General features: G+C 70.0%; 1 protein-coding gene across 1 annotated transcript in view; it reads right to left on the reverse strand.

Moving 5' to 3' along the window:
• Window positions 1–289, reverse strand: part of TONSL (tonsoku like, DNA repair protein) — a 12,962-nt gene extending 12,673 nt beyond the window's left edge. Inside the window, exons 1-2 of the mRNA XM_024741069.1 lie at window positions 197–289; window positions 2–96 (exon numbers count right to left, since the gene is read on the reverse strand). Of these exons, the coding sequence (XP_024596837.1) occupies window positions 2–96; window positions 197–221 (120 nt within the window). The 5' untranslated portion in view covers window positions 222–289. The remainder of the gene's footprint in view (window position 1; window positions 97–196) is intronic.
• Between the last annotated feature and the right edge of the window lie 118 nt (window positions 290–407).

Here is a 407-nt window from a genome sequence, read left to right on the forward strand (position 1 = left end):
CATGTCCAGCCAGGAGCTCCCCCAGCTGGTGGCAGACGGCTGCCTCCTCCCGCAGCTGCCCGCTCCTCTGGGCCTTAGCCTTGGCCTTGCTCAACTCTGCAGAAAGAAGAACGAGGCCTGGGTGCTAAGCTTCTCCGCCCGGGAGGGCCAGGCCCGCCCCCGGCCCCCGCGTTCGGGCACTAGTCCCTGGACTCACGGCGAAGCTCGCGGTCCAAGCTCATACTCCGGCCGCCGTGCCGAGGGTTCCGGACTTCCCGCGCTCTAGCGCCGCCACAGCAGCCCCACCCCCAGGCCCAGCGCGCAGGCCCACTCCTGACGCGGAGTGTCCCGGGAAGTGTAGTTCAACCGCCCGACGCATCCTGGTAGTTGTAGTAGGGCTGGCGCCGGGGCCGAAAGAGCGGCGGGCG

The sequence above is a fragment of the Neophocaena asiaeorientalis genome, unplaced genomic scaffold (assembly GCF_003031525.2).
Source record: "Neophocaena asiaeorientalis asiaeorientalis breed wild unplaced genomic scaffold, Neophocaena_asiaeorientalis_V1.1 scaffold177, whole genome shotgun sequence".
Classification (NCBI taxonomy): domain Eukaryota; kingdom Metazoa; phylum Chordata; class Mammalia; order Artiodactyla; family Phocoenidae; genus Neophocaena; species Neophocaena asiaeorientalis.